General features: G+C 39.2%; 3 protein-coding genes across 6 annotated transcripts in view; 2 read left to right on the forward strand and 1 right to left on the reverse strand.

Moving 5' to 3' along the window:
• Positions 1–7,809, forward strand: part of atp1a3b (ATPase Na+/K+ transporting subunit alpha 3b) — a 22,826-nt gene extending 15,017 nt beyond the window's left edge. For both annotated transcript variants that reach the window (XM_020610928.1, XM_020610929.1), the window contains exons 6-22: positions 967–1,101; positions 1,396–1,513; positions 1,690–1,958; positions 2,344–2,542; positions 2,650–2,894; positions 3,022–3,214; positions 3,784–3,959; positions 4,087–4,223; positions 4,314–4,464; positions 5,192–5,360; positions 5,612–5,766; positions 5,894–6,017; positions 6,260–6,405; positions 6,502–6,632; positions 6,798–6,899; positions 7,026–7,117; positions 7,576–7,809. In XM_020610928.1, the coding sequence (XP_020466584.1) occupies positions 967–1,101; positions 1,396–1,513; positions 1,690–1,958; positions 2,344–2,542; positions 2,650–2,894; positions 3,022–3,214; positions 3,784–3,959; positions 4,087–4,223; positions 4,314–4,464; positions 5,192–5,360; positions 5,612–5,766; positions 5,894–6,017; positions 6,260–6,405; positions 6,502–6,632; positions 6,798–6,899; positions 7,026–7,117; positions 7,576–7,604 (2,571 nt within the window). In that variant the 3' untranslated portion in view covers positions 7,605–7,809. The remainder of the gene's footprint in view (positions 1–966; positions 1,102–1,395; positions 1,514–1,689; positions 1,959–2,343; positions 2,543–2,649; positions 2,895–3,021; positions 3,215–3,783; positions 3,960–4,086; positions 4,224–4,313; positions 4,465–5,191; positions 5,361–5,611; positions 5,767–5,893; positions 6,018–6,259; positions 6,406–6,501; positions 6,633–6,797; positions 6,900–7,025; positions 7,118–7,575) is intronic.
• A 2,976-nt stretch (positions 7,810–10,785) lies between these two features.
• Positions 10,786–14,915, reverse strand: rabac1 (Rab acceptor 1 (prenylated)). Of its 2 annotated transcripts, none has more exons than XM_020610791.1 (6): positions 14,785–14,915; positions 13,407–13,542; positions 12,956–13,168; positions 12,583–12,680; positions 11,990–12,091; positions 10,786–11,750 (listed from the first exon to the last, which is right to left on the reverse strand). In XM_020610791.1, exons 2-6 carry the CDS (start codon positions 13,526–13,528, stop codon positions 11,662–11,664), a joined length of 624 nt encoding a protein of 207 aa, XP_020466447.1. In that variant the 5' UTR covers positions 13,529–13,542; positions 14,785–14,915; the 3' UTR covers positions 10,786–11,661. The 2 variants fall into 2 exon arrangements, with proteins under 2 accessions (XP_020466447.1, XP_020466448.1); XM_020610792.1 differs by lacking the exon at positions 14,785–14,915 and adding an exon at positions 14,498–14,763.
• A 216-nt stretch (positions 14,916–15,131) lies between these two features.
• Positions 15,132–26,477, forward strand: dedd1 (death effector domain-containing 1). Of its 2 annotated transcripts, none has more exons than XM_020610793.1 (6): positions 15,132–15,232; positions 15,547–15,750; positions 16,291–16,808; positions 16,947–17,075; positions 17,180–17,323; positions 25,845–26,477. In XM_020610793.1, exons 3-6 carry the CDS (start codon positions 16,334–16,336, stop codon positions 26,249–26,251), a joined length of 1,155 nt encoding a protein of 384 aa, XP_020466449.1. In that variant the 5' UTR covers positions 15,132–15,232; positions 15,547–15,750; positions 16,291–16,333; the 3' UTR covers positions 26,252–26,477. The 2 variants fall into 2 exon arrangements, with proteins under 2 accessions (XP_020466449.1, XP_020466450.1); XM_020610794.1 differs by lacking the exon at positions 15,132–15,232 and adding an exon at positions 15,250–15,328.
• The last annotated feature ends 378 nt before the right edge of the window (positions 26,478–26,855 follow it).

Consider the following 26,855-nt stretch of genomic DNA (forward strand, 5'->3'; position numbering starts at 1 on the left):
TCAATATACTTGAAATGTTCTGTTTTATAATTTTATAAAAGGAACTTTTTTGGGCTTTAAAGGTTAGTATTTTTTTTAATGAAAAATTAAAAAAAGCTGTATTTTAAATTATGGGAAATTACTGTATTTTTAGAAAATAGTTATTTTCTGGAATTTTATGGCAATTTTCCGGTGCCCCAGCTGCCATGGTATTGCTGCTTTGTTTTTACCAGTAAAGCTTATGGTAAAAATACTCTACATCACAAGTCCCATTGGCATTGAACCTAGTTTGTTTCATTCAGCATATTTAGTATTATATTGAGCCTTTATAATGATAATCTGTTTCATTACTTAAATTATTGAACAAGCCACTACTGCCACCTACTGTTACAGTAACATTTAATATGTCTGCCTGTCCTCCCACTGCCTGTTAGCTGACAAACATTTACACCTTAACTGAGATGGAGGGAAAATACTGAACAGCTGGTGGTTGCCACTCAGTCTACAGATACTTGTGTATACTGTGTGTTTTGATTCAGAATGCATTAAATTTACTCACAACATGTATAGTCAAATGTGTATGTAACTATCAGTCATATCCCCAGTGGTGGAAAGTAACTAAGTACATTTACTCAAGTACTGTACTTAAGTACAGTTTTTAGGTATCTGTACTTTACTTTTAATTTTCTTTTACTTCATCATTTGACTTAACTACATTTTAGCGGCAAATATTGGCCTTTTTACTCCACTATATTTATTTTAGAACTTTACTTGTTCCTTTACATAACCAGAAATGTGCCATTCTGTGTAATGAGTACGTTAAGTATGTTTTTATGCCAATACTTTTGTACTTTTACTTATGTAACATTTTGAATGCATGACTTTTACTTGTAACACCTTATTTTTACATGGTTGTATTGCTACTTTTACTTAAGTAAAGGACTCACAGCCTTTACTACTTGTTCACCACTGCATATCTCCCTGCAGCAAGCATTGGTGATCCGGGAGGGTGAGAAGGTACAGCTCAACGCTGAAGAGGTGGTGGCCGGAGACCTGATTGAAGTGAAGGGAGGAGACAGGATCCCTGCTGACATCAGGGTGGTTTCTGCTCATGGCTGCAAGGTACAAACTGACACGCACTCACATATGTTGTGGAGAACTGCCTAGGTTGATTGTTGAATTTCTGAGACCCTTATATGCTGGTCTTAGTCTGACATATAGAAAAACACACATGAAACCAAACGTGTAAGTGATGAATGTATACAAATAATTATTAAATGATTAAAATATGAATAAATTCTAAACTTTAAGTATATAACCAGTGTTACCTTCACACATGTATATACACACTCAAGTCAAATTGTTGCTTCTTGTTGTTGTACAACTACATGTTTTATTTTTCATGTTTCCTAATAGGTGGATAATTCCTCCCTGACAGGCGAGTCAGAACCTCAGAGTAGGTCACCTGACTGTACCCATGACAACCCCTTGGAGACCCGAAACATCACTTTCTTCTCCACCAACTGTGTGGAAGGTATTGTTACCATGGCAATAGTATTAGATGCTATCATTAACTTGTGTCAGTGGTTTAAAGACACCAAACTGACCCAAGTAAAAAAGTTTAAAGTTACATTCAAACTTTCCTCTTATACATAAAAGTAGATACAGGTGCTATAAGTAATGTTTTACAACATTGTTTTCCCAAACCAGGCACAGCACGTGGCATTGTTATCTGCACTGGAGACCGCACAGCCATGGGTCGCATTGCTACTTTGACCTCTGGCCTGGAGACAGGCAAAACCCCCATTGCCAAGGAGATTGAACACTTCATTCATATCATCACAGGTGTGGCCGTCTTCTTGGGCATCACATTTTTTGTCCTAGCCATCGTCCTGGGTTACAGCTGGCTGGAGGCTGTCATCTTCCTCATTGGCATCATTGTGGCTAATGTGCCAGAAGGCCTACTGGCTACAGTCACTGTAAGTAGATGAGGAATTAGATATTTCTCTGGAAGTGTTCACACTTTGGTATCATGGTGTGTTTTTTTTTTTTTTGGCTCATAAGGTTCTTTTTGGATACATGACATTTCATTTCTTAAAGTATTGTTTGCTGATTTTAGTGCCTACCTTGTCTATACGTCTTTTATTATGGTTTGTCGTAGTTTTTAAGTGTTACATGCATAGTACTGTACATTTATTGCACATTTGGTGAAATTTATATTGCTTTTCTCTTTCATTTTGAAAGATTCTAAAAATTGACCATTATTTCTGCTTTGTTTTGCATCCAGAAACTGTGAAATTCTCCCTTTTAGCTTCATAGTTGATACATCCAAATACAATAATCTTTTTGACTATTTGTCTGCAGGTATGTCTGACCCTGACTGCCAAACGTATGGCTAAGAAGAACTGCCTGGTGAAGAACTTAGAGGCTGTGGAAACCCTGGGCTCTACCTCCACCATCTGCTCTGACAAGACAGGCACCCTGACCCAGAACAGGATGACTGTGGCCCACATGTGGTTTGACAACCAGATCCACGAGGCTGACACCACAGAAGACCAGTCTGGTTAGTAAGGAGACGGCATACACGCATCACTGATGGCTGAAATACTTTAAAATGGATAAACAATTACTACTGCACTGATTCATGGACAATTTTTGTTCCTTGACCAGGTGCCTCATTTGACAAGAGTTCAGGGACATGGCTGTCTCTGGCTCGTGTCGCCGCTCTGTGTAACCGTGCTCAGTTCAAAGCAGGACAAGACTCATTGCCCATCCTGAAGCGCGACGTTGCTGGCGATGCCTCAGAATCAGCCCTGCTGAAGTGTATCGAGCTGTCTTGTGGCTCAGTCAGGGCGATGAGGGAAAAGAACAAGAAGGTGGCTGAGATCCCCTTTAACTCCACCAACAAATACCAGGTAGGTAAATGCAGAATATACCTGCATATAAAAACTAATATCTATTACACTTGTAATACCAGTACACATTATGCAAACATGTCAGAGGAATTCATCTTAACTTTTATTTTCCATATTCTTTCTCTAGCTCTCAGTGCATGAAACAGAAGATCCTAATGACAACCGCTACCTGCTGGTGATGAAGGGGGCCCCCGAGAGGATCCTGGACCGTTGCTCCACCATCCTGCTACAGGGCAAGGAGCAGCCTATGGATGAGGAGCTGAAGGAGGCTTTCCAGAATGCCTACATGGAGCTGGGAGGGCTGGGAGAGAGAGTGCTGGGTAAGGACACATAGAAGTGGACAGAGGTAAAGGTGAACAATCCAGGACACAGGGTGAGAGTGGATAAATATGACTGATGTTTGAATGGACAAACTATGGATTTCATACAGTCACAAAGTATGTGATGATATGTTTTATTTTGTAAGGTAGTTCCTCACATATAACACATTAACATTTAACAAAAACACAAAACTGTACACCTATTACTTTCTGAAAAGCTGCCATTAATTAATATTTTATCAGTAGATGTACAAAAGAACTAATTCAGGCATTCAAATCACTGGATAATGTTACTGTACCCTACTTTAACTTAAATGACATTTGCACTGTTTGTAATTGTGATAGACGTTATTAGCTCAAAAATCTAATAATGTACTTGCATTTGAGGCAACTGCAGTCAGAACAGATGAATTATTGAAACAAAAGTATTTTGTAAATGTAATTTCCTAAGGACTGGATATTGGTGGTTATGTCGAAGGTAAGTAAGGGTAGGGACAGAAGATCTTGGTTGATTTTTATACTGGACATCACAAATTAAACACTAAATCACCCATTTCTGTTCCTTCCAGGTTTCTGCCACTTGCTGCTTCCAGAAGACCAGTACCCAAAGGCCTTTGCCTTTGACACGGATGACGTCAACTTCCAGACAGACAACCTTTGCTTTGTTGGCCTCATGTCCATGATTGACCCTCCTCGTGCTGCTGTACCTGATGCTGTTGGTAAATGCAGATCTGCTGGTATCAAGGTGAACGTTTTTGACATTCCTAATGTATGATCTCTTAATTTCTTACTGTTGTTTTATAATTTAGGTTCTGTCAGTGTCTTTGAAACCCCATGATGAAATGTCATCATTGTTGCTCTTGTTGTTGTAGGTGATTATGGTCACTGGAGATCATCCAATCACAGCCAAGGCCATTGCCAAGGGAGTGGGCATCATCTCAGAAGGCAATGAGACAGTGGAGGACATTGCAGCTCGTCTCAACATACCTGTCAACCAGGTTAACCCCAGGTAAATAGTGCATACAGAAAAACACACACAGTCATATACCGTAAATGATGGAAAATTATGAGATACACATTGATGTTTTAATGTCTACAGGGATGCAAAGGCCTGTGTGATCCATGGTACAGACCTGAAAGACCTGTCTCAGGATCAGATGGACGACATCCTAAAGAATCATACCGAGATCGTGTTTGCCAGGACGTCCCCACAACAGAAACTCATCATTGTAGAGGGCTGCCAGAGACAGGTTGGACCTTGTGACTTTAGATGTTTCTTTTCTTGTTTTTTTTTTTATGAAATGTTTAATAAACTGTGAAATACATACAGTACTGCTGTACCTTAGCTTTTTAATTAGATTTTTATGAGCTACATTGGGTAAATTCAGGGAGTGGGCTACACTTTCAGAACAGCAGATGGCACTAGTTATCTGTTGAATGAATAGTCCCTGACTGGTGAACATAAATCCTGTTTTTTACTTGGATGGTTCGAGTGCATTTGACCTACCCAAAGGCTTTAATTTAACTTTGTTTACATTAAAATACTTATTCATTTTAAAATTTAAATACATTTGTTCACATTAAATGTTACAGTTTCATTTAAAATGTGGAAAATATATCAGGCTTTGAGTCATTTATTCAGTTTATACATTGTATTTTTTATAAAACTAGATTTTTTCCATAAGCAGGTGCTGAAAACAATAAGGCTGTTTATGCAATCATTTAAATATAAATTCATGTCTTTGTAATATATTCATCAAGTGTGGATCAGTTCATTTTAATCCGTTTATTTATTTTGGCTTATTTATTGGATAATTTTGTGTTGATACGAATGTAAAGAGTATTAATAGTTTTTGCATAGATTGTTAAAACAGCTAGTCTTTAAACTCACGATAACCTGAGTAAATAAGGGAAAATTCATACATTTCTTTGATGTTTGTAACCTGGTTTTCCACGGCCCTCATTATTCTCTCCCAGGGTGCTATTGTAGCTGTGACAGGAGACGGTGTGAATGACTCTCCTGCACTGAAAAAGGCCGACATTGGCGTTGCCATGGGAATCTCAGGTTCTGATGTGTCCAAACAGGCTGCAGACATGATCTTGTTGGATGACAACTTTGCCTCTATTGTCACAGGCGTGGAAGAAGGTGAGAAGCTCCAAAAGACAGAGCTGGAGACAGAAAACATTTAAAACAATAAAAAGTCTATAATAATAAAATCTGAAAGAATATGTTGAAAGGGGAGGACAGAAGATAAGATTTCAATTAAAATGTAGGGGATTCAAAAGAAATATTTTGACACAAAAGCACTGTTTGTGAGGTTTCAGAGGTCCAACTCTTTTTTTTTTTGTGGCATGAGTCCAATAGTAGAACTTAGTACTGTTTTTTTCTCCCTTAAGGCCGTTTGATCTTTGATAACCTCAAAAAGTCCATCGCCTACACTTTGACTAGCAACATCCCCGAGATCACCCCTTTCTTGCTGTTCATCATCATCAACATTCCCCTGCCACTGGGAACCATCACCATCCTCTGTATTGACCTGGGAACTGACATGGTGAGACCTTATCAAACACGCTCTTTCATATGACATACAGCTTTATGTGCACACGCAGGCATCGGTGTAGCCAGCTCCTGTTATTATGACACATCATGCTGTTCTAAAAGATTTTCCCCTCCCTCAGGTGCCAGCTATCTCCCTGGCTTATGAAGCAGCTGAGAGCGACATCATGAAGCGTCAGCCCAGGAACCCATTCAGGGACAAGCTGGTGAATGAGAGGCTTATCAGCATTGCCTATGGACAAATTGGTAGGTGAAATGAAGATTGGGACCACTGATCCAGGCTGTGAATTGTCTTTGATCTGGATCTGAAAGTTTGATCTTGGATGCCTGAACGTATTTTTGTGTTAAAAATAAACTTTATCCATCCTTTATTGTTTACAAACAGCCAGACTTTGGACCTTTTGCAGAGTTTTGGGAACTCTAGATTTAGGAAGTTAGAGAACTTAAAAATCAGTTACTTAACCTCTCTTTATGTATGTTTTCCTCAGGTATGATCCAGGCTCTGGGAGGCTTCTTCGCCTACTTTGTAATCTTGGCTGAAAATGGTTTCCTGCCCAGTCATCTAGTAGGTATCAGACTCAGGTGGGATGAGCGGACTGTCAACGACCTAGAAGACAGCTATGGACAGCAATGGGTAAGTGTATAGTTTCTGTATTTGTTTAAGTGAGAATGTGTGTGTTTTCAGGTTTTGTTACTTAATCGTATTGTCTCTCTGCACTCCCGTCCTCAGACATATGAGCAGAGGAAGATTGTGGAGTTCACGTGCCACACAGCCTTCTTTGTCAGTATTGTAGTAGTGCAATGGGCTGATGTCATCATCTGCAAGACCAGACGTAACTCTGTGTTCCAGCAGGGCATGAAGTGAGTCCAACACCTCTGCCATGACTCCAATATACTTACATGGATCCTTTCATTGCTATATGTATCACATTTCCAAAAATCATGAATCTACATCGGGCTGACCGGTATCTCAGTTTCTGTATCATCATTTCTCCTGTTCAATATTTGCTGTGTTTTTCAACCCAGGAACAAGATCTTGATCTTTGGCCTTATTGAAGAGACAGCCCTGGCTGCCTTCCTGTCCTACTGCCCAGGCATGGATGTGGCACTCAGGATGTATCCTCTAAAGTAAGCACTATTACAATATGTATCACATCAATACATATGCAGCCACTCACCGACTCATTTGTAGAGAGACATAGTTGCCTGTTCATTTTATTATTTTAATCATTCTGCTTCTTGTCTTTCCCACAGGCCTAGCTGGTGGTTTTGTGCATTCCCTTATAGTTTTCTCATCTTTGTATATGATGAAGTCCGAAAACTTATACTCCGTCGAAACCCTGGAGGTGAGTGAGGTGTTTTTTTTTGTCTCAGTAAGTGCTTTATCTCTTAAACCTAGGTTTCTGTGAAGGAATATGTTAACAACCTGTTGTGGAAACTACAGGGAGCCGCTGAACCTAGTTAATCAACTATCCAGCACATAGCACTGTACTGTACTTCTTACCCTTTAGTTTATGAATGGATTAAACAAGCTATCGTGTTAATCAGTGAACTCTGGAGATGCAGATTTTGTTAATTCAATCAGAGCAAGAACAGTTGTTTCCCACTGTTTCTAGTCTGTGCAAACTAAGCTAACTGACTGCTGGCAGAGGCTTCATATTTATTGCACAGACAAGAGAGTGGGTTCAAATTTCTCATCTATTGCCAACAAAGCAAATGAGTACACTGAAAAAAGTATGTTTGAAAATAATGTTAAATAAACTAAATTTTTCCTCTGTTTTTCTTTTTCTTGTTTGCACTCCAGGTTGGGTGGAGAGGGAGACATACTATTGATCCAGTGAGCATCTTTGCTCAAACCCTGACATTTTCCACTTATTTCTCCTCCATCAGTCCATCCCTGGCAAGACACATCTCCAGATGCTCTGCCTCCTCAAAGACAAAAACCGCTTTAAAGCAGTTTTCATCACAACTGCCCCAAAGATTAAAAACAACAAAAGCACCTTTACCACTTTATACATTGACCCATCCCTCCTTTCTCATCACGATACTCTTTGCATGTGTCTTCTCACTGCTGTGTACATACACCAATATATCTAACAAACGGCAGCTGCATATTGTGTATGTAGATTTGAATGAGCTAATGATACAATGGGAGTGTCTATGCTCTGCAAAAAAGAACCATCCAGCTCTTTCCCCTCCCAGTTCATCCCCTATCTCGATCTTGTCTTTATCTGTACCTTCGCTTGCCTCTTTTCTCTCCTTGCCATCCCTTGGCTTGTTCTCCAAATCAGACACAAATATAAAGATCCCACAGTGAGAGCCCACCGCCGACACCACCAGTGGAGTGATCGTCTCCCTGTTGTTTTCACTGCATCCATTTTCCTCCTTTTCTGTTGTCAGTGGTTATAGTGTTGGTTTTTAATATGTGGGACAGTGGGCTCTGATTATTTTACTTCTTTTATTTCTAAGATGGGTGGGGGGTCTGTGATAGCTGCCTTTCCTTATTTAGGCCTAACAAAGCACACCCCATGGTGCCCTGTCTGCACTTCTCTCTCCCTCTTGTCTTTCACACCCCACCCCTCCCCTCCCCACCCTCCTGCCCCATTTGTCTCTGTGTGCACTGTGTGAACCACTATCCTTGTTAAAAAGTATTACAGTACCCCCCCGCCCAAAAAAAAGTTGGCAAATACTGTACAACTCAGTATTTCTGTGTGCTTTAGGAAATCTGTATAATTCTATACTAAATTTAAATGAATGAATAAGACGCATTGAAAACAGCTCAAGAGAGACATCCATGAAGAACATAAACATATTGGTGAGATAGGAAAAAGTAAGAGATTTGTGTCTCTCATTTTGTTTTTTGTTTTGTTTTTTTGTTTTGTTTTTTTTTGCTGTTTCAGGAGGCAACAACACCCGAGCAGGGTTTTAGGTTGTGTTACCAAAAGACACAAGACACCAATCAAGGCTTTCAGGTTCTTATCAGGTGTGTTGGTATGATGTGGTCCACTGTGCTGTGATGTGGTGAGTGGTGATGACGAGTTCATTTTCCTGGGTTCTATTACCAGATTAGGTCCAGGTCTGGTTCACTCCAGTGCTTGGTATAGTCTGGTTAGCCTGGGTCTGTGTGCATGTTATGTGTTGGAGACCAGTGCAGGGCCAGTGGTCTCGGGCTGGGTCTCTTCTCAGATGGCTGAAAGGGTTGAAATTCAATGGAAAAAATACAAAACTAATAGAACATGTGTGTCAAATTAATGAAACCCACATAAATAAATATGTCTAGAATATTTAATACAACCTAAACCTGTCTGTGTGTCTGTCTGATTTGACTTTTGAAGCATTTCATTTAAAAAAAAAAAAAAAATCTTATTCTTTATTTCACTTGCTTGAAAATATTTTAAAATGTGTACTACTAATGCAGATTGCATATTCTGGGTGGACACAATATAATCAATATAATAATAGCCCTATAAGGCTAATTATTCTTTGAAGTTCATAATGTTTAATTTTTGAGGGAGCATCTCAGGAGATGTTGGAGGAGAAATATTTAACTGTAGTTTGTGATTCTGTATCTGACTGTGTTAATGAATATTCCCCCTCCATGTAAAGATGTTTTCCACATAAATTAATAGCTTGACTATGTAATATTTGTCAACAGCCTTATGGTCCCAATACGTGTATTCCAATATGAAATCATACTGCCTTGCTTTACATCACACTATGAAATGTATGCACAGTAACAAAATACTCATACAGTGTATGTGATACAATTTTGTTGACATTATTACATTATTGTAAGACTTATGTGTTGTGGGCATTGAAATTTGAGGTTGGGTTGCCACCTAGTGTTATCATTTAATATGCACTTCAACCTGCAAACTGCGTAAGGTTAAACTCTCACGGGGGAAGAGTTGGCGGCAGCCCAAGCTATTGCACTAAACCACCCTGTGAATGTATCAGTCCTGACATCACCATAGATGAGCGTCAGGATGAGAATAATTGTCAGCAGAATAGTCTCATAAAGGGAACAGTGCCCTACTAATTCCCAAAACTCATTTTTCAAGACTATAAGAAATCAGAACTAGTAGATGATTTATATGTTCAGGAAACAATAACAACATTGGTGATTAATATTTCCAAAAGGTTACAAATACAGCAGGGTAGTAAATCTTTTATCTTTAGGGAACAGACTATAATAGTGCTACCTCTCTGTGCTACAGGGGTCATCTATTTTAAATGAACCTATGATTGGCCAACTAGCACACAAATCAATTAAATTATACACAATATACTGCTCTTTCTGCTCTATAATGTGAGAGGCAAGGACTAGATATTGTGAGAGGTGACTTTGCCACATCCAGGGAAAATTTAGGATGTGTGCCTTTGAGTAAGAAACAAACTTTCTGACACCACGCTACTCCGATCCAATGACAAATGCATCGTTTCCCACTCATACATAGACACACTACCACACATGCCCACCCATTTTCTGCCACTCACTGACAAACACACTCACACCCTACGTCTAATTTCCCCTGTGTCTCTGCAGTGAGCTCGCTGCAGTGCGACTCTCCTCTCTCCCCCCTCACCACCCTCTGTATAATAGAATATCGATCGCTCGCCTTTGCCGCAGTGTGTAAGCGAGTGTGTCTCTGACTGGGGCCCTCCAAGGTCATCACCATGGCAACCTAAGCATGGGGTCCTCACGTTGTGCTGTCACAAGAGCACAGGTCACAGGGGTCACATGAAAAGGGGGACAAGAGGGGGACCAACGGGGGACAAGAAAGGGTCTGCGAGCTCTGCAGTATTTGGTGTAGAGGAGCCATGAGGGTTGAAACTGTCCTATTATATTCCTCTGTGTATTCAGACTGGACTAGAATAATGAATGAAATGTACAAACTTAGTGCTGAGGGCCATGTAGTTCACTGCAACTCCTGCCATGCACAAACAAACATGAATCAACTGTAGATTTTATTGAATTGAACAAATTGCTTGAATTAATAACAGGCTAAATAAATTAACTTTACATCAGGGGTTTATTGCACTTCCATAAAGTTCATTAAATACAAAACCACCCAACTGACATAAAATGCAAACAAATGAATTTCAAAAAACAAAAGTTTTAGGTTTACAGAATGACTTTCAAATGTGAATATTGTAAGCAGAGCTGATAAATATGCATATAGACAGTCAAGTCAGCAAAGTACCATATTGTCCTCAATATAAAACACCTCTACTAACTGGTCACCTTCACAAATGTCTTCTCATTATTTGTTTTTGCAATCTCTTGAATAACACATTTGTGCATGGTATATATTTAAAGCTTTAAATGGCACTTTTCCTTTGGACCATTAATCAATGGTTTAACAGTTTGGAAGTATTAACATGACAAGTGTACATAATCTTTAAATTATAAAATTTGCATTCCTGACAGGCAGCAGCTCTTTACCAAGATATCTGCAGCAGAGAACAGTACAAATGGTGCTTTAAGAGATTAATAAACTGAAGGATACGTCACAGTTTAAGGGACATTGCAGAGGGCAAGGGGTTATTTGACACAAACCAGAGGCATCCAAGGTTTAAAATATACAAAGGAAGGCATATAATGTGTGACACTGTGCTTAAATACTCATTAACAAATTAATTGCTGAATATGACAGGATATGTGTATGAGTGAGTTGAAAAGGCTATACAGTCTGTAACAATAATCATTTAAAAGGCAAGGCAAGGTGCTTTCTTTGTACACAGGAATAGGTAAAATACAGGGAATACAGATGTAGCTAAGGAAGAGATCTAGGAACAGTTTTTCCCCAACCCTCTGGACTACCGTGATTACAGGGTGGAAATGAAGACTGATTGTTGCCAGATACCTGCTGAAAGTTCAGCCTGCTCTTCACACGGGCTCCATGAAGAGCTCTTCCATGTCAGATCCCTCCAGCTCACGGAATGCCGCATGAGAGCCAATCACAAACAGCGTCGCTCCTGACAAGAGATGTGACAAGTGGAAAGGGAAATGCGAAGGAAAAGATTTTCTTAGAGCGTCCACTGATGAAGGCAATTACTATAATGTCATTTAGAGATTTTAATTAAATGCAACAGTAGATTTTAATACATAATATTACAGAAATACATCAGAGTTCAGTGCCCTAACAAGCTTTGCAAAAGATATTTCTACACGTCTAGAATAATAATAATAAAACAGCTAATGTGGTTTGGCTTACCCAGAACCCAAAAGACCGCAGCTCCAGCTCCAGCCAACCAGAACACAGGTAGAGAAATGGCTCCAGCCAAACTCATCTGATGAGGCATAGTCAGCTCCCTTCCTGGTTTACATTGAACAGTATGAACATTTAACTACATCAACAACATTATGCCACTAATTAGAAATGTTTTTGATTATGTTGCCTCCTGCAAGTCTCACTGAGTGAGTGGTAATAATTATTAAAAGCTCAAGCATATATTTGGTTTTCTTATATACAACCTGCACATATTCATCAAATCCATTTTTGAATTATTCGACTGTTTTGACATGTTTCATTTCCTGTCAATGTCACAAGGAGATGACATGCAACCAATTTCATTTATATTAACACTGGATGAAAAGTGTCAGCTGTCAAGTTGCTCAAAAACCTCGACAGGTTCAGTTAACAATTCACAAAATCAATTTTTCAGAACAACTGTCGTTTCAAATCTTTGAATTAATCTTGATAGGCTTGACTTGGCAGAAACACGCAAACACATACATTTAGAATATGCTTCCAAGGTGATTAAGAAGTCACTTTATTTTACAGGGACACATTTACAAGACTCTCACCAAAGACAACCAGCTTGGACTCCAGTGACTTGAGGTGGATTATGTAGAAGGCACCAGCGAATACAGCCAAGGCAATCAGAAGCATGGGGGAACTGATACTGAGGAGAAGAAACATCAGCAACAATCAATTTGGTGTTAAGTAAAGCAGCATTTTGATATTTTATGCTTTAACTGTTTTGCTTTTTAAAATCATATTTCACACAGATTTCTGTTCTCTTCCTCTTTTTGTAATACATATAAAATAGATATCTAGAAACCTTCCAAACAGTTTTCAGAAAGTATCTGTGCATATGGAAGTGACTGTGTGAGTAAGAGCTGGGCAAGAGTAGGTGAAAATATTCCAAAACCATGATTAACTCTTTATTGGCCTTACATGCAGTAGAGGATGAGACCCAGGAAGATGAAGGTGTAGTTGCTATTGTAAGTTTCCACATTTTTCACCACCCTCTGACACAACTCTCCAAAGCTGCGGGGTTTTGAAAACTTGCGCTGGTCCACAAAGCTGGCCCATGGTCTAATAGACACTCGCCGCCGTTCAATCCACTCTTTAGCCACACCTATTGAGAGGCCTCTAGGGAGCCAGAGCCTATAAAATACACAAAAGCAAGATCTTATTAAACACAAAAAATGCAGTAAGAAATGAATATATAAGTATAAAAAATTCATAAATGTACACAGTAACAACTGGAACAGATCCTTCAGTGCATTTCCACAGGGTTAAAGTGAAAAGATTTGTACATAGAGTCACAACCCTTTGAATAAGAGTATTATCATTACTACAACTTAACAGAATAAATATAGAATAAAATGATATAAACCCTTACTTTGACAGGATTCCAGCTCCACCTGTGCCAGTTGGATGAGCTTCCTCAGCACTGAACAGATCTCCTGCCTTGCTGTCCATGTCTATAAGACAGTTTTCTCCCTTTGGAGCTCCAGACAACATTTACAAACTCCCTTCTGCAAAGCATTAGTAGCAAAAGCGTAAAAATGAATTCCATTTAAATATCATTTGCATTGCATACACCATTTCCATTTTGCCCTTGTTGATGTTTTTTTCTAAGAGATTTATACAGATCAGGCAGGTGTGTAGCAGTGCTTTCATCAGGCAACAAATAATTCTAATGCTCACTAGTCCTGGGAATCAACAAAGATTTTTTATTTTTTTTTTTGAAAATTATGTTTTTACTCAGCAAAGAGCATCTCTCTTTTTTCCAGTTGTGATTCAACAACACTTGTGGCCTTCTTTCTACAACTGAAATCACAAATTGTTACGACTGATAGCAGTGCTGTTGAAGTTCCCACATATGTGTTGCACTTGCAGGTTGCTTTAACTTCATTCTACATCTGAAAAGGCTGGACACCTGCTGCCAGTGCATCACTTGAAGCCTGCCATCTTGTTCTTCTTCTCTACACAGCCTGGATGTGTTTTTAGGTCATTATCCTGCTGTAGGATGAAATTGTGAAAAGGCTTCCATTCTTAACTGCCTTTTTATAAATAATGCATCAGTGGGTGTAGTAACAAATTTTTCCAACACTGCCTTTGAATAAGTTGTTGTTATAAGTAAACAATAAAAGTTGGGAGACCTGTAAGACTTGTTTGTATCAATTTTCAGGGCTTAGTTTACTTCCACTGCTGGAAAAAGATGCAAGTGAACCTGTAACTTGATCCCAGGAAAAGGTCTGTTTTATATTAAATGTACATCATAGCTTTCTAACATTTAAGCTTATTCTACTCGTGACATTCCTGTTACTCACACAAGTTGAGTAATAGGAATACAATAGAATACAATAGACATAGTTAGCTCAGCTCAGGTGGAGCAGGGCATTTGAGTAGTGGAAAATTTTAGTCAACAAAGCCAGGCCAGACATTGCCACATCACTGAACACACAGAATATTCTGCTGCCAACTTACCATCATAAACTATTCATTTATAAAGCAACGTGGACTATACTGTTAGATTCTGTAATCGTATATGCACGCTGGCCTGTATGAAAATAACTTGTAGTAAAAAGAACTTCATTTAAAGCGATGGCTCAAAGATTGTCATAGCTAGCTTTTCTGCTAACGCTAAGGCTCGTGTCCACTAACGTTACAGGTCCAGACTGTACACGCCAGTGCGTGGGTGTTTTAAATTAAAAGAGGTAAGACCACAGCTACCCGAAAACTGTAATAACGCTAGTTTAACCAAGTATACTCACAGTATAAATTTGATGGGACTTCCTCTAGTACCTTGTTGCTGTTGTGGCTCACGGATGTGATGTGAATGTTATTTACTTCCTGCTGTCTACACGCAAAACACCGCCACCTACAGTCAGTACTGCCGATACAGCCAAGGTTATGCAAAATACTTTTTATTATACATTAAACTACCAAATATTACAGCCTACATAAAATCGAATTTAATTACTTTGTCAACTTATATATGAACAGAAATCCGTATGTTACTGCATTTCGTCTTTTTAAAATTATGCTTACTCAATAATAGACACGTAGGAATGTTTACAGATCTGACCTGAGATCAGTCACAAAAACGTGACCGGAAGTCATCGAGCACATAGAGCCCTGTGATTGGTTGGTTGGTTGGTTTCACTCATTGCGTCTTTGTGCTGTACTGTGCTAAATTATGTAATGACAATATCGGTGAAGGTAAGTTGTCCGTGGCCTTGCGTTTTAAAATAATACTTTTATAGTAGTTTTTTTGTGTCAACACTGATATAACCCAGGACCTTAATTGAGACTCATGTAACTATAGCTATCTGAAGTTAAAAACATTATTGCAAGCATTTCCGTTAGTAGCTATAATCTCAAATGCAAGATTAATTTCTGTTAATAATGAAATGTATTTGTTAAATGTGTCAAAAATACGCATAGTGTGGCACTAGCTGTTAATTTATTTGGTTATTTATCTGTCTGAAGTATATCTTTACGCTTGTATATTGTGTGTGTTTTTTTCCACACAGAAACGTGACTGATTACGTAAGATAACGCGACAACGGATAGCTAACGCTAGTTTGTTCTGCTGGGCGTCTGAACAACAGTCACTTTGATTTTGAGCTGTTTTGGCGACAACGACGACGACAACAACAACAACGACGACGACATAGCACATTCACAGCTGACACTTTATTTGTTCCAAGATAGCGTGGAGCTTACGGAGAAAATAGGTACGACTACCGAGCTTTCTGAAACGGGCCTTGAAACAGGGCGGAAGGCTAAAATGTTACGATAACATTAACGTCTTCGGGTTATGTGTCATGACACACGGGGCTTGCTGTTGGTTTTTTGCTGATTGCTGGTTTTCTTATTTTGCCTACACTGGGTTTGCCAGCCCCTTGTCGAGCTTAAACTGTTAGGCATCTATATAGGATATAATTTACTCACATTTCTCACAATTCAGTAAATGTATCGTTAATGTACTGGGAATGTATGTATATACAACATAGCAGGAAATACATGTAAAAGCTAGGTGTGAGTTTAAATATACCTGCAGTTTTTACATGGGGAAAAAACAAGTACAATTTACATGCAGCCATTGCAGTAGAGTACAGCATTTAGTTTCTACTGGTAGCTGTAAGCCTCATCAGGCTAACATGCTAAATACTAGAACCATATGATGCTATTTTTTTAATGTAGCATTTTTAGAGTTGAAGCTTTACATGCCCATTAATTTTTTTGTTTTGTTTTTGTTCTTTTATCCTGAAAAGTCTTTCAACAGGTGGCAGGTTGGAGAGGGGCTATACACAGACCATGGCTGCAGTGCATCACCCAGGGAACACGCTCAGGGATTCACTTTACTGGGATGAAACAGAGTGCCTAAACTACTATGGGATGTTGTCTCTCCATGAGGTCTTTGATATAGTTGGTTCTCAGCTGACAGAGACTGACATTGAAGTGCTGTCATTCCTTTTGAATGAAACCTGTTCGGCTACACACCCTCTTGATCCAGCAGGCTGGACTGTTGAGCCCTCTGAGGGAGATTCCAATGACTCTGGAGTGTCCCCGAGTCCCCAGCTGCTAAAGGCTTGGAGGCGTTTAAAGCCTCATGGCTCCCAACATTACTTGGTGGCCTCATATAAGCCCAAGAGCGGCCTTGAGCTGTTGCTGGAACTTGAGAGGCAAGGATACATCAGCGAAGGCAACCTGGAGCCATTACTGCAACTACTAAGAGTTCTCACCCGTCATGATCTGCTGCCTTTAGTGTCCCACAAGAAAAGGAGGACAGGTGAGGATGACTCACAGGAGAGCTTATCAGATTTTGAGGTTATGGTGACTGCTGTGGCCTTGTAGATTGTCAGTAATAACTGTACTCTTTTTCTAATGGTCCTAGTCTAATGATTTTTCATCTGTTTATGTCTTTCAGTATCTCCAGAGAGGATTGCACAGAGGTATGCAGTAGAGAACAGAAAGTTGGTGTGCGCCTCTGGAATGCAGCACAACTGTAGAGAGACAGAAATGCCACTTACATCTTTCACACAACAGTTGAGAACTGGTACGTGCACTGTAGTAGTGTATTTAGCTTGGTTGGATGTATAGGATAAAGTTTTGCCACAAACCTTTTTGTCAGTCAAGCACAAACTAATTATGTTTCCTCAGGTATTTACCCTCCTATGCCTGGGGCACTCGCTAGGAGGAGGAGGAAGAAGAGAGGAAATGGATGGAGTCGTAGGCCCAAGAAAACAAGCAGACAGAGCCACCCACAGTCTCCTCCACCACCACCACCACATAAAGTGTCCTGTGGTAAGTGCTACCCCAGCATTCTTAACCCGTCTCTCTCATAGCATTTTATCACTTGCCGTCAGTCCTGCTTTCGTCCCGTCATTCTCTCACAGATCCTTTTCCTTTCCTTTAACAATGTAAACTTAATTTTATCTATTAATATCTCCTCCAACCACGCTGTAGATCCTTTTTTGTCTCCTTAAGTATGATGTTATTTGTCTATTCTGAATTTAAGCTTGAGTTAAGGAGTTTTCATACCAAGTCAGAACTTTAAATGTTTTGTTTTCAGAAATTTTTCCAAGCAGTCATCCCTAAAAACCAGAAACCTTCCACACATAGTCCAGTGTTCTTTAATGCCTTGTGAAAATTTGTTAAAACAGTGGACTCTACAGTGTTTATTTGCATATTTTGACTTTTATAAGGCCCTTGAACTTTACAGAATCAAAATGGACACCTTTGCCAGGTATATTAGTATTTTATATATATATATATAATTAGTTTTAAATCTAAGGGTCACAAACACATTCGTAAAAATCCAGAAATTTGAGCTGAAAAAGGAATATTACAAGACTGAACTGTCATTTGCATGTAAAATCTCTCTCTGCTGCATGGCATTTGATACCTTTTATTGAACATAATATTAGCTTTTTATGTAAGCAGTCGTACCAAACTTACTTGTCAGTGATGCTAGAAATAAGTTCAGGTCTCACTCAGTTTAGTGTCTCACAGTTCCAGAAGTCCTTATTCACATAGCCTGTGCAGCAGATGCTGACTTCACATCTCAAACACATTAAATTTCAAGGCATATCAGATTTATTATGTCAGCAATTATGGGTCTTAACAATTGGTTAAACTGTTGTACACAGAAATAACATGAAATCCAGCATTGCCTACACTCCCTTTTCAGTTCATTGGGATTTTCCTTATTACTCAAGCTGTTCACGTGGTATGTTCATCGTCATGTGATGTGTGCTATGTTTAGACTTGCACTGTCACCGTAACTGTTCAACATCAGGGAGATTTTGTTGCCTTATCTGTTTTTCCATCTGGCCCTTCTTTACATTCTTTCCCCCTCATTTCACCTTTTCTCTAACATGTTGGACAATGTTCAGCTGTTGCTGCTAAGTGTGTAGACTGGTAGGTTGAATCCTGTCTTTTTATCAACTCTATTCTGAAAGAAGTTGTCCAGTCATCACTAGATGCAGCCCCTTGTTCTGCTTTATTGTCAAGCTTGATACAAAGTTGTCACAAGAGGCAGCTGTCAAACCTCATGTACCATCCTAAAAGTATATTGAGCAGTTTTTCAAAATGACATAACTCCTCTGGAAAGCTGCACTATATAATCTGTTGTCAGTGTCCCCTTCCATGTTCCAACTATTGCCTGCCTTTTAATCAATCAGTACTAGTCTCTCTCAGCACAGTAAGATTCAGATAACACTTAGATTAGTCAGTCATGCAGACCTTCACAAACACTTTGGAAGATCATCATTGCCTGTTGTTCAAAACTACTTGCCACAACAAAAGCCTGATGATTTTCAATTTATTTAAAAATCATCTAACAATGAAGACAGCCCTTCTTAGCTATTCAGGATGAGTGATGTGCCTGTGACTATAAACCTGTTGCTGTCTTGACTCCACATTTGATTCCACCAGGTTGACTCAAGATTGTGACTCAGATCGAGTAACCTAAGACACAATGGATCATGGAGACAGAGGGAGAGACTGAGGAACAAAACAAAAAAGTCTGTCACTCCACTCAGTCCATACATACTGCAGTGTGTGTGTGATCAACTCAGTCATGCGCTCTCTCACAAGTCTGGGCCGATGCCTAAGGTAAAAGAGGCTCCCCCCCCTTTATACAACAGGGGATGGTGCTGCCACTTTGCTCTCTATTCGATGCTTGTGTATCATAATGTAGCTGTGCCTTACCCTGTCTCCCTCAGGGCACGAAATATGCTTTTAAAAATCAACTTGTGATGTTCTTTGGTGCTGTGCACTGTCAATGAAAAAATTAGATTCCTTATTTATCTGTTTTTGACAAGGGTTGCTGGTGTCAGTGTTTCACAGAACTGAATCCTCAGCAGTAAGCCTCAAATATTTCCAAAAAGTCTTCATATGATGTTAAAAGCAAACATGCCCAAAAACAAAAATGTATAGAGAACTCGGTTAATTTGATCCCACTGAAACCACAACAATATGCAGTGAAAGCCTGTTCTAAATTCCCTGATATTCTCTGCAGACATTTTCACAAAAATTGGCCAGTGTTCAGCTTCTCTGACTGTGCAGGGATTTCTGTTTTTACACTTTGCTATAAGTGAGTTGTACAGGACAGGTGTTGACATTGACTCAAATTTACATTTTTGTCTTAAACTACTTGGATATAACATATTTTGATGAGAGCCCAGCAGTAATTGTCAGTGTTTCTTAGCCAGTTAATATTTGACACCCTTAGGATATAATACTTTTGTAGTTGTGAAAGCATGTGATCACAGAAATGCAAAAGTTAATGACATAATTTGTGCTGTTTTATATTAAAGTGATACAGAAAATGTTATCTTAAATATCAGATATTAGAGAAACATATCTGCTTAATATCACTGATAATGAGATCCTGTCTTTAGCAGAATTGTTAAGGGACTCTCCTGACTTAAATCATGGAGTTAAGCACTAAATGCCTCTGGCTTATCCAGTTTATCTAATTTGTTATCCAATTGTTGCATATCCTCAAATGCTGTAAACTAAACAAGGAGACTGCAGTTTATTTGTTTTGTCTAGTTTTAGGTTGTCTGTGGTCAAATTTTGAATTAGCTTTACAGTTGGAGATTAAAACTCCTTGAAGGATACTGCAGTAATAAACTGAAAACTTTATCTTGGAACAGTGAAGACCAGTCTAGAACTGTAACAAAAGGCACTTTTGGACCAGAGGAACTTTGTTCATAGAACCTTTGGACAAACGACCCCTATTTTTTTGTGTGTCCGCACTGCAGGAACTGAGAATGATAATAGTTCTCAGAATGTAGTTTTGAGGGACTTTTTTAGCTCCTACCTGAGGGTATGTACTGCCCAAGCACAATAGGAACCATGAGTTATGTACGTTGATAGCAACACAGCTGTCTTTTTTTTATTTATTTTTTTTTATTTTTTATTTTTTATTTTTTTATTTAAAGTGTGTTAGCTATGTAAACAATAACAATCAGTAGCCATCACCAGCAGCGTGGGGAGCTGCAGTCCGCTAACAGAAGTGTCTGTAGAGGGTTACAGGCAATTTAGACTACTCACATCTCCGAAAACATCAGAGCAACTTGAATAACCTGGCAGGGCTGACCACCTAAGTGGTTACTTTCTCGCCTGAAAAATATTATACGCTTAATAACATGGCATAATACCAATTCTAGGACAAAAATTATAACCGCTTCGAGCCTGGATCAAAATCTCTACCTTTTGCGCTTCCTGATTTTTTTTTTTTTCTTCTTCTTTTCTGTACTTTGATGTGTGAGCGCCCCCTGTATAGAATGATAATGTTCGTACAAGTATAAATGCAAAAGCTAGGCAACAGTCTCTGAACAACAAATACATATGTGCCCATACATGTAGTGACACATGCAGTATAAATTCAGCTTTAGTGATTCATTATATAATTAAAGTTAGCAACATATAAAGAAAATACTTTCCGGTAATGTAATGGCTCAGTTGTTAGTTTGTTGGCTAATTGCTAACAGTCAGTCGGCGTTTAGTGTTGTGGCACTTAAGCATTCCTACTGTTGTTGTGAATTCAAACAGAAAAAAGCCTGACGATATGTAGTTCTTGGGGGAGCTCCCCAGTGGGGTATTCCCTAGAACTGTTTTGTCTGAAAGCTTCTAAAGTCTATAACAAAGACAAATCAGAACAGTGTTGGACATGTTTGTGAAATTGTCAGTAATCATCACATGTGGGAGATCTTTTGGGGCCTTCCTCTTATGCTATATTTATTAAAAGTGGTTGTAAACATCTGCCTTAAGTTTCAATAATTTCAAATGATACTGGCTAAACAGAACTTCAGGTAAGCCAGCTCCAGAGTCCCAAGTTATAAAAATGCTAATTTGGCACAGCTACTCATCCTTTCATAAGGACTGGAGCCACATTCCATCAGAGAATCTAAAATGGCTGCCAACAGACAAGTGCTAAAGAAGGCCAATATAACCACTACTCACACAGTTCTGGGGAAAATAACCCAACAGTGCTCTGCTGAAGGAAACTCCTGCCATATCTTATCTCTGTGCCCATGTGAGCCTTTTGAGTGCGTTAGTCAAGAGGGAACAGAGATGGATAGGGCGGTTCAGTCCAGTGCTGGCCCCTAGCATTTAAATAGCTTTGAGATACTTCTTCTTGTCATGACTCATCTCTCAGATCATTTCAGTGAAATGTCTCAATTACATTTCGACAATGCTGCTATTCAACTGCTATTACAAATGCCCAGAAGGTGTTTGCACCCTGAGCTCAGTAGTGGTTTTGTGTCATCTAAATGGGATGTTTGTGAAGGCCCTTACTTGGTTTAATGGACTAAATTAATGTTAAAATTGAGTCAAAATAATGGGCTGGTGAATGTAAGGGAATGGGTCAAGGTAAGAATAATACCAAGCATCCCACTTAGATGCTACCATGTTATATTGTAGAGCTACAGTTAAGGCATTTTTGAGCTGATTAACTTGTCAATACAACTTATTACCCTGACTCAAACCTTCTTACAACTAAGAAGTGAGTGCTCTGCCATGCTTGCTTGATGTTAAAAAAAAAAAGAAAAAAAGAAAGTCAGTCAACAGATATCCAACCCATTTGTGCTTCTCTTTCTCTCCTTTTTCTGTGTTCACAGTTCTAAACAGACCAACCTGTGTGTCAGGAAAACAGTATCCTTACACACAATGAGAGGGAGAGAACGAACACTAAATGCTCAAACCACGCAAAATGGTACAGTGATTTCTGTTGTCTATGGGGAACAAAGAGAGTTTTGTCTGTCTGTCTCTCAATACTCCCCTAACTCTTCACTCTGTGTTGAGTCGTTCAGCAGAAAAACGGATCGATAAAGAGTTGAAGTTCTCCGTGCCAAGTGGCTCCTCCTAAATGGTACTTAAACTTTGTTTTTTTGGTAGGGTGAGATGGAGGAGGCCAAACGGGCTTGGTGTTTAAAGTGAGAAAATGAAAGCTATGCCTCCTAATGTCCTGTCTAAGTGGATGTCTTTGTGTCTGATGAAGCGTGAAGTGCTCTGTAACCCTAACAAAATGACTATCACTATGTTCCTGTGGTTTTAAATGGCCTTCTCCTCAGTGCCACTATCTCTACTTCCATCCTGCTCACTATGAAATGGGAAGGCAGGAATGGAGACTATCCATAAATACAGTAATTGCATGAACTTAATCTTTCAGTACTGAATATTGTAAAGAGTATAAAAGGTTATGTGATAGGTAGTCTTCTGTTCCTATTTCAAAATGCAATAGCAGGAAAAAAAACCCTTTGAAATTTTCTGCATTTATGTATATGTTTGTATTACAATTGGTTTAGATTTTTATCTAAGTTACAATTACAGTCTGTCTTAACAAATAACACATCATTGTATTTTTTTTTTTTTTGTCTACACTGAAGACATCAAATTTTAAGTGTTGATTGGAAAAAGTGTTTTCACCTCTCAGATAATGGTATCAACAAAACCTCAGCCTGGAGTTGGCAAACCTATAGTCCAGTCAGGATTGGAGGAGTGGGTAAGACGTATTTTAACTTCTAAAAGCAAAATTTAAACATCTAGAGTTTGCAGGAAGCAACTGCTAATATGAACCTTGCCTCGCAAAAAAGAGGTCTCGGAAGACTTGCAATTGAGAATTGTTGATTTACTTGAAGCTATAAGGTGTTAGAAAGGAATCTCAAAGAGTTTAGATATTCATCAGTGTACACTTGGATAATTTAGTACTGTGGCAGCTGTCCCTAGAAGTAGGCGCCCAGCTAAGATGACGCAAAGGCACAATGCGGAGGGTGCAATGATAAAATAAAATTTAAAAAAAACACCTTTTTGAAGTGTCCCAGACCTTACCTCAATAGAGATACTGTGGAGTGACCTCAGAGAGGAGCCGTTCACACCAGACATCTGCAGGATATGGCTGAGATGAAGCCGTTCTGTGAGGAAGAATGGTCATTGAACACTGTGTGGTTATCAGAAGCACTTGTTTGAGGTTATTGCTGCCAAAGGAGGTTCAACCAGTTATTAAATCTAAGGGTTGACTTACTTTTTCCACTAGCACTGAATGTTTAAAATGTCTGACAAACTAATACAGAAATCCAGGCATTTCAAAGGGTTTGGATTCTTGTCACTGTAGATGCTCTATTTGACTTTCTGATAGTTTTCCCCTCAGAATACTAGAATACTTAAACACAGTCAGAGGTTTTCCATAACAATTTATATAACCTAAATCTGTTGATACAAATGTCAATGGATTGACCTGAAAACTGTCATTTAAGATATAATAGAATCAGGACTTTAACAAAACAGTATCACGTGCCTCATATAAACCTGTGACATGTTTATCTTTTACCACAATGCCTTTATTATTACTTTTTTAAGTGTAAATTGGATGATCTTTTGCAAGTGGGTTTTCAGTTGGATCTTATTTCCAACTCGGCATATTTTAAGGATTTGTTAAAGCTTATTGATTAAGTATCCTTTTTGATCTGGTCCTCATAGTAATCTAATTACAGCCTTATGAAGCATGACTGCAGAAACTGACGTTTGGTTATCACTCTCCTTTAAATGTTAAGAGATGCAAAATCAATGCCTTAATTCAACATTTGCATTTCTAATGTTGGCATTTGCCAAACTTTATCCCTCACGAGTCTTGTGCCATTCCCCACAGTCCCAAACAAAATATCAATGGAGACGGGGTAGATGTGACTTGAGTTGAAATGTGGACCATTTATCAGTGGATTCATAGCTACAGTATAGTTAACCTGGTACAGACCTCGATAAGTGTCAGCCAGGTCCTTGGTGCTCTCTTGAAATAAGGTCCTTTTGTACCATAACTGAGAGTCCAGCCATTGGCTTTGCATCAGTCATAAATATGAGCTTTATTCATAACTGAGCCGAGTGATGTGAAGACACATTCTGTTACGTGACAATGTGCCTCTCAACAAAACAAAAAAAAGTTTTTGACATTTAAAGATTTTTTTTTGGAACATTTTACTGACACTTTTTTCTGACTACAGTCTTGTTTTTTTTTATTTTTTTTGTGTGTGTCAGGATTTCACCTAATCAGTCCCTTAAAAGTTTGATGCGGTGAAGAGGTTTTTTGGGGGGTGGGGGGTATTTTACATATCAAGAGATACAAAACAGCTTGAAGAAAGGTTTCTGCACAAATTTGCAATGAACCCCTGATGAGAATGTTTCTAGAAAGTTGGATGTCATTGGTAGCAAATATTGTTTACCTCATCTAAAGGGGTTTGAGTGGAAGAGATGGATTTTTGTTGCAGCAAAACTCATCAGCAGCTGGTTTCCACAGGAAGCTCTGGAATAATGACATGGTGGACGATCTCAGCGGTGCTCTTGCTCAGTACAGTATGTATCCTCTGATCTTTCTCACTGTGCTGTTGCATGACCGCCAATCCTGTTACTGCGGAACTCCGGGAGCCATCTATTTTCAGCATTTAATGTAGCTCAGAATGAATTTGGTGCTTTTAAACACCGGCCTGGAACAAAAACCCTCTGCTTGACACTAAGTTCCTTTCATGAAAATATTTGCTAAGGGGGTCAAGTTAATTTGAACGGATCCACTTCATGAACTGTGCAGCCATGACTGACTATCAGTTCCTGCTGCTTACGGCCAGTCATGTAGCTTCCAGCTATACTTAATAATTATGGAATTACCTGGGAAGAAAAGGATCTATGCTACTGGTTCAGTTGTATAGTATTTCTCTTGATTCAAAATCTCAAGATTTTCAATTTTCACCAAAACTAATTCGGAAGGTCTTGCTGGAGTATTGAGCACAAAAATATACACAGTTGGCATAGTTGGGTTTGTATAACTCCAGTGTCCTACATAATTAAGTTGCTCTGGCCTGCTACGCAAATATATTTGCTTTTGGTTAGGCTTTTATTGAAAGAAATATCTTGAAGTATTCCGATGTGCAGTTTCCAGTCACTAGTCAGCCTATTTGGCTACAGTCCACTTTGGGAACTCTGTGCTCCTGAACTCCTTTTTAAACCACTGCTTAATTTAATGTTCCACTGTAGATGTGATAAATGAGCTCTTAACTATTTTCTCTTGTCCCTGTTTCTCTTCCCTTTGTTTTGACTTCATGACCCCCTCCCTTTCTGTCTTTGATTTGATTTCCACTCTTCACTTCTGTTCACTGTTTCTCTAACATACTCTACTTTCTTCCTTTATCTCTGGCCTCCCTCCTTTCCTTGCTGCCTCGATCTCATTATTCACTCTCCCTACTGTTATGTCATCCCTTCCCCCCACCCCCACCACATCGTTGGCCTTCTTTCTACCACTGCTTCCTTTCCCCTCTTCTATCATCAGATATCCGCCTGCGTGTCCGGGCTGAATACTTGGAGCATGAGTCTGCACTACGTGATGGTGTCTCTTCGAACAAGCGACAGCCCCTGGAGCGGCAGTTTGAGTTGTTCAGCCAAGCCAACTCACTTCTGCGTGCCAGAGACCTGGGTTCCATCATCTGCGACATCAAATTCACAGAACTGGACAACCTTGAGGCCTTCTGGGGTGACTATCTAAGCGGAGCTCTGCTTGAGGCCTTGAAAGGAGTCTTCATCAATGATTCCCTGAGGATGGCAGCAGGCTCGGAGGGCGTCCGTCTGCTGATCAGTGTGGACCAGGATGACTATGAGGAGGGCCGAAGGCTGCTGAGAACCAGAAGGATGCTGCCATCCAGTAATGGTGGGCACACAGAGACTCACTGGGCTGTATAGGCTTAGACTCTTTGGGATGTACTTTATTAACTTTGGATTAGAAGGGAATGCTGCTGAAAGTTATGGCTACAGGCAGATTTGGAAGAATTTTAAGGATTTCTTTTGTAGTTGTAATCCATATAATGACCACTAGATGGCAACACTTACCATCTGTTTGTTTTCATAACAAGCCCAACATTTATAGTAGTCTTTTAGTTAAAACGTTGCCATAATTTGTAAAAAAAAATGATAATGGATTGATGTGCTTTTCCTTTGGATTCATGCAAAGGTGCTACTTTGTGAGACACCATGATGAAACAGGTCTTGGTGTCAGAACAGGTGCAAGTGCGCCTGTGCGGCAACATAAATATTAAGTGTAAATAAAATTAAGACATCTGGGCTGCCACAGACCACTATACAGTGTGGACACATTCACATGCTAAGGGTTGAGGTTGAGACTGCACAAATACAGACCTAATGGGCTACAAACATGCTAAACCCTATGCATTTGTTCCAAATTTATGCATAGACAGTGGCCATGCAAATTCCAACATAGCTCATGGGATATTAAAAATACAGACCAGCTTTAGCAAAATTTTGGATGTGATGAAAAATGATGGCATTA

Source organism: Monopterus albus, unplaced genomic scaffold, assembly GCF_001952655.1.
Source record: "Monopterus albus unplaced genomic scaffold, M_albus_1.0 scaffold107.1, whole genome shotgun sequence".
NCBI lineage: Eukaryota > Metazoa > Chordata > Actinopteri > Synbranchiformes > Synbranchidae > Monopterus > Monopterus albus.

What these genes read in the sequence shown, in the direction of transcription:
- rabac1 (XM_020610791.1), bottom strand. Translation starts at nt 13,528, where the DNA reads ATGTTGTCTGGAGCTCCAAAGGGAGAAAACTGTCTTATAGACATGGAC. An exon ending in GGAGCTGGAATCCTGTCAAA is followed by an intron (nt 13,169 to 13,406) that starts GTAAGGGTTTAT and finishes TGTATTTTATAG; the next exon opens with GCTCTGGCTCCCTAGAGGCC. An exon ending in TGCGGTCTTTTGGGTTCTGG is followed by an intron (nt 11,751 to 11,989) that starts GTAAGCCAAACC and finishes ATCTCTTGTCAG; the next exon opens with GAGCGACGCTGTTTGTGATT.
- dedd1 (XM_020610793.1), top strand. Translation starts at nt 16,334, where the DNA reads ATGGCTGCAGTGCATCACCCAGGGAACACGCTCAGGGATTCACTTTAC. An exon ending in CACACAACAGTTGAGAACTG is followed by an intron (nt 17,076 to 17,179) that starts GTACGTGCACTG and finishes ATGTTTCCTCAG; the next exon opens with GTATTTACCCTCCTATGCCT. An exon ending in ACCACATAAAGTGTCCTGTG is followed by an intron (nt 17,324 to 25,844) that starts GTAAGTGCTACC and finishes TTCTATCATCAG; the next exon opens with ATATCCGCCTGCGTGTCCGG.